Here is a 5,823-nt window from a genome sequence, read left to right as displayed (position 1 = left end):
TAGGACATCAATCTCTTCTCCCTTGTCCAGGTGAAATGAGATTGGTCAAACAAGACCTACCCGCAACAAACCCGTGCTGGCTATCCCTTAGGATGTTAGCCTGGGCCAGTCCCTCAAGGATGGCCCTAAACCCTCTCCCATTGCCCCAAACCTCTTGCATGTTTGCAAGAAACAAGCACTTTCAGAGCCATGTTGGGTGTGCAGACAATCTCTGCCAGATCCTGCCAACCGCTTCCTTCAGCAGAAAAACTTAAACCAGGATGAGGGTTGTGCATTAGGTTTTCCACCAGGCTGTCCTCCTACTTAGTGTTTCTGCCTGGATTTGACTCATGAGCCAGGAAAAACCTTAGCTAGGATTTTTCTGAGTAGACTCTTGTGTCTGTGTTTATGTACGTCCAGAGGCTTCTGCTACAAAGGGATTGTCTCCAGATAGGAGATGAATGAGTTTGTCAGGAGCGGAGATTTCTTTTGTTGATGAAGTGAGTAATCTCCTTAAAGACTCTACTGAAGGTAAAGTGAACTGGTGGAATATAAATGTACAAGAACACACTTATAGAGCTGGGGAGCTGCTGGCCTGCAGGGGGCTGGGATTTAAGGCCTTGTCTGGGGACTCAGGAAAACCTGAGTTCAGCTCCTAGCTTTGCATGGATTTCCTCAGACATGCTGAGAAAGCCACGTTACTTCTCTAAGCAAAATCCTGGCTCCAGTGGCAGTTCGCTTGTCCATAAGATGGGGATAACCCCTCCTTTCTATTCTCTATTGTCTGTCCCTTCTGTTTGGGTTGTAAACTTTTGGGACAAGTAGTGGTTTCTTGCTCCTATATGCAGGCACACCACCCAGCAGAGATATCTGGGTTTGGGGCATCTGGAACAAGCAGCCATCAGAATAACCTTGATTTTGCTCTTGTGGTGACTGCACCATCAGATGTCACTGCAGTGCCACTGCATTCGGACTTGCTATATAATTGTCTTAGAGCTGCCCAGCCTTCTATTGATTTCCAGCTGCAGTGCATCTATCTTGCAGTCTGTTCGCAGCCTGTGACTGCAACAAGCAAGTTTCTTTGATATCAAAATGCAGTTTCTGATGTAGCTGCTTTAGATGTAGAAATGTTGTGAGAACTGAATTCCTCTTTGGTTACCTGTACCATGCGTTCTGCCTTAACTAATAGGACACAATGATTTGATAACTGTGATAGAGTGCTTTTAGGGACACTTCTTTCTCTTCGCAGCACTACAAACTGAAAGCTGCTGCAGGTACAATCCTAGATCTGTATGTCGTTACTGTCTGAATCTATTTAAGTGAGACATGAACTCCCACACACCATACTTTGACTAGCATTAAAACTGATTGCCATTCATTAAAAAAGGGGGGGAAATGGTGTGTCGTATTGCAGAATCAGAAGGTTTTGAAGGCTGGGAAGGACCAGCCATCAAATGGCCATTATGCCCTCTATGGGGCTGTCGAGGTGGTTTAACAGGATGTTATAATGTAGATCCTACACACAGTATTTGTGTCTGCTCATATCAGGCATACATTTCTGACCCCGCAGGACAATCACTATCTTGGAAATTGTTGACATTTTCCCTTTACAAAGCAGGCAAGGCAGCCACTGTCTTGGTCAATGCCAGGGATTAAATCCAGGCAGTGGCATGCGATACAGCCTCAGCTCTTAAACTGCGTGTTGTAACAGCACCCTATCTTCTGTAGATCAGGCACCGTCCAAATACATGCAACACACTCTGGCCAAGGAGTTAGATAGGTTCATTCAGGAGCTGCTGAGACCGACAAACTCTTAACGTGAGCCTGCAAGCAACAAACAATTCAGGCGTGTGATTACACATGTAAGAGGCCCAGTGTTAAGGTAAGAAGCGGGGCATCAGGGAGACATTTTATAACAAAGATGGAGAAAGTAAAGCAGGGAATAAACTGTATTATCTAGGGCCACATAGCAGGTCAGTAGCAGAGTAGAGATTATAGTATAGGAGATCTGGAGTACCAGTCTGTGATTGCTCTTTTGCACTAGCCGTCATACAGGGCCTCTGAGACTTCAGCCCACTGAGTGGGCCTTGCTGTTGCTTTTGCACTCTTGTCCATAGGAAGTGCTATTAACAGCTCCTCTCTTTTACACCTGGGACTGAATTTATTCACTGTGTTGGGGGTGGGGGCAGAAGCAGAAAGTTCCTTGTTGCTTCAGTGCTGTTAACTTGCTTTTTTTCAAACAACCTATTAGGGACCTGCCGGGAGTTGCTTCTACTGAAGAGACTAGGATGCCATTACTGCTCATAGATACCGCTGGCTGTGGTTTATTTGAGCTTGAAGTGGAAGACGAGCAGTCTAAAGGGAACCAAGGTACTGTGGCTTCATAGGATGTTAGATTTGCAGATAGGAATAAGTTTTCCCAGATCCCCAGTCCCATAACTTGTAGTCCTGTTGGCCATTCACCTTGTTAAGTCATAGAGCAGATTAGAGGCCAGCTGCAATAATACCAGGTATCTCGTTATCAGAGGATGATATGGGAGGCCAAGGGAAAGTCGCTGAGTAGATGATGGAGGAAAAATAATAAGGAAATTGTAGTTGCAGCAGTCAGAGAGTGGTAATTACATCTGAGGAAGGCTCTTCAAGGCCAGGGTGTGGGTATGCATCACCAATACAGATAAGAATTTGTGGGGGTGGTGGTCTCATATACATGTAATGCCTTCAGAGCAAAGAATGGCAGGTGTTGTCTCCTCGTCTGCCCTGCAGGTGTCCTGACAGGTATAGCTAAGTGTTTAGAAAGGAGGTTCCTGCATTTTTGCAAGTGTACTACTGCCTACCCCTGGATCATAAATTAAGGCATCAGCTTCACAATGCATATGTGTGGGGAATGGGGGCATGTTCCATAACACATCTCTGGCAGCCTACCCAGGGCATACAGGAAACCTGTCTGGAGGGCATTTCCTTGAGAAATCCAGTAGCTCACTGCCTTTTGGAGGCCAAGAGGAAAGGCACTTTGTAGCATATCGTGGAGATTGGCTTCTGTGGGTACCTTACTCTCTAAGACAGAGGATTTCAGTCAAGACACGCTGTCCATGGGGGCCCCTTTCTGCTTCCTGGGAGATGTGACCACTCTAGCAGCTACATTGTCCAAGTCAGAATGAATGTTGTTGGTGATGACTTTTGAAGCAGGTAGAATAGATCGAGTCCTTATTTTAAAGAGATACCATTATGGTTGGCTATCACAGAATGTTAGCCTCATTTATTTCATATGCTGAATCAGTTTCTGAAGTCCTTAGATTTTGTCCATGAATCTTTTTCCTTTCCTCAGACCAAATACTTTACTGCTGTTTGTTCTCTTTTAAAAAATAGGTTTCATTATGGAAATTGAGTTTAATGTCAGGCTTCACAGCGGTTGTAATAAACCATGAGCTAAAGAACGGAATTTAAAAATGATGAAGCTACCTTCTCTGTGTTCTTGTAACTAGAGGGAGAATGGATAGTCAGGATAATGCAGCTCAAGGATGCCAGTTAACTAGGTCTTAATTTGTTCTAGTTTCTCTGCATTTGCTGGAGTGCTTTGAAATTGGGAGGGTTTGCTAGTGTATAGTCTTTGTGTTCTATGAGATGCGAAGCTTCCTCTGAAGTATACCTGCCCCAGTACATCAGGGGGAGTTTTATAACTGGGAGCTGTTTGCAAAACACGCTGATGTATAAAAATATGTTAACTTCAGTGAAGTGACAAGCAGGACTGCCAGCTTGGCAGCCATCTGATAGGAGTGATGTTACATAATAATTTTTATTATGGTAGCTCCTAGAAGGTCCTAGGCTGAACCATTCATCCCATTGTGGTAGGACACAGTAAGAGGCAGCCCTTCCATAGACAAGGACATGCACTGCGTTTGAGGGGGATGTTTTTTAGCCCCGTTTTTTAGATGGAAAGCAGAGGACTAAATTTGCCCAAGGTCATGTCGGGAGTCTGACAGAAGCAGGAACCAAATGATGGTCTCTTGCCCCCCCAGTTCTGCTCCTAGCCTACAAGCTGTTTTTCCCTATAGGGTGTGATGCACTACTGAAAAGATTCGTGCTGACTTTGATGGAATAAGGCTTAAGTAGGCCCTTTGATGCACAAGAAAGTGCACACTTATAACAGCCATAAGATAACATCTGTTGCCATTTTCATAGCTGGGCAACCAGTTTGCAAGACAAAGCAGAACTTACTAGAGGTATCAGCCCCCAAAATCTCTATTGGTGCACCCCTAGAACTTGATGATAACTTTTCTAATTCAGTTGTCTTCATTTAGAGATCAGTTCCCAAAGTCCCAGGGTAATGTTTTGAACTGTAGCCTTATATTTTAAGATCCCCATGGCTTTTTATACCAAGAGCCTTTGCCACTGTGCGGCAGAAACTAAACAAAGCTGTGTCTGCACCAGAGGTTTTGCTGGCATAACGGTGTCATTTGATTCTGTCTGTCGTTCCCCCCCACCACCACCACTGCCCATACATACACTTCTAGCTGATATAACTCTGGTGAAGAAAAGTAACAGAAGTTAAAACTAAATCTTCCTGATTTTCAGTAATACGTTGTCTCCCAAGTGCCAAAGCCACTTTTGAAAATGAGTTAGACTCTAAGATCCCTTGGGGTTTAATGTTCAGAAGTGCCTAAGTACACAACATTAGACATGTCACTAGAAGAACAACTGTGAAAGTATGTTTATAGTTATGGAGACTGAGGCAGTGACAGATATGTCTAAAATCTGTGTTGGAAATCCTTTTTTCTCTGGATATCTTATGGGAAGAAAGATATTATGGGAGTATTACGATTATGTAAAGTCAAGCATTCATGAGTTAAGAAATGCCAGAATTATGGTTTCTGTGTGGTGTGAATTCAACCTCCTGTGCATATGATGACACAATATTTATAAGCACATGTTAATTTTTTTTCCCAAAGCCCCTTACCTCATTTCAGGCATAGAATAGACGGTGCTTACTGAATGCTATTCGATGTTTCTTTCTTTTTCTTTTTTTTAACCCTCTTCATTCAACACCTGCATCCCAATCTTATTTACTGCCTGCTGTCCAAACCCTGCACTGAACATTGAATTATTCATTTGCCCCTGGGCTTTGCTGTAGAACACTCTCCGTGATATCGGAGTGCTTTGGACATGTCCATGAGTTTAGCTTCACAACAGCTATGGAAGGTGAGGGGGGTTGGTATTATCTTCAGCTTACACCCGAAGAACTGAGGCAGAGAAAGATTAAGGCCAAAATTCTCCAGTGTCTGCTGATTTTCAGTGCCCAGCTTGAGAAAACTGAGGCCAACCATCTTTGTAACACTTTACATGCCCAAAGCACAACTTCTGATGACTACATCTGGAGTGGTATGTGCTCCACACTTCTGGAAATCTGTTTCACATTTGCCACCTAGAAAACAAGAAATGTGCAGCTAAAGACAAACTAGGGAAATTAAGGAATTTGGCCAGCATTACACACAAGCTCTGTGGCAGAGACAGGGATAGAATCCAGTTCTCCATTCAGGTGCCTCATCCATGAAATCATTACTTCTGTCCCAGCCATTCCTTCTCACTCATTAAACACCTTAAGCATACCCGAAACAAAAAATACTCAGATGCTTGGTAAAGAAAGTGTAGCCCATACTGGTTCATATTGGACAAAGCATATCAAGCAGCCCCTCAGCAGCCGCAGAGCCCCCTGCCAACTCCCAGCACAGCCGGAGGTAAGCGGGCTCGTGGTGGGAAGGGGTTAACTCCCCCTTCCCTGGGAGGAGGCGGCTGCCTGGAGCCGGGCCGGGTCAAGCCCCCGCCCAGGCCCCTACTTGGCCCAGCCCC

At 44.5% G+C, this 5,823-nt stretch overlaps 1 protein-coding gene across 1 annotated transcript in view; it reads left to right on the top strand.

Moving 5' to 3' along the window:
- The window catches only part of IGHMBP2 (immunoglobulin mu binding protein 2), a 114,774-nt gene that overhangs the window by 81,787 nt on the left and 27,164 nt on the right, over positions 1–5,823 (top strand). Inside the window, exon 10 of the mRNA XM_019547248.1 lies at positions 2,231–2,349. Within this exon, the coding sequence (XP_019402793.1) occupies positions 2,231–2,349 (119 nt within the window). The remainder of the gene's footprint in view (positions 1–2,230; positions 2,350–5,823) is intronic.

The sequence above is a fragment of the Crocodylus porosus genome, unplaced genomic scaffold, assembly GCF_001723895.1.
Source record: "Crocodylus porosus isolate Cpor-Errol unplaced genomic scaffold, CroPor_comp1, whole genome shotgun sequence".
In the NCBI taxonomy this organism is placed as follows: domain Eukaryota; kingdom Metazoa; phylum Chordata; order Crocodylia; family Crocodylidae; genus Crocodylus; species Crocodylus porosus.
Note: the sequence above shows the minus strand (reverse complement) of the source record. Positions and strands in the feature narration are given on the sequence as shown.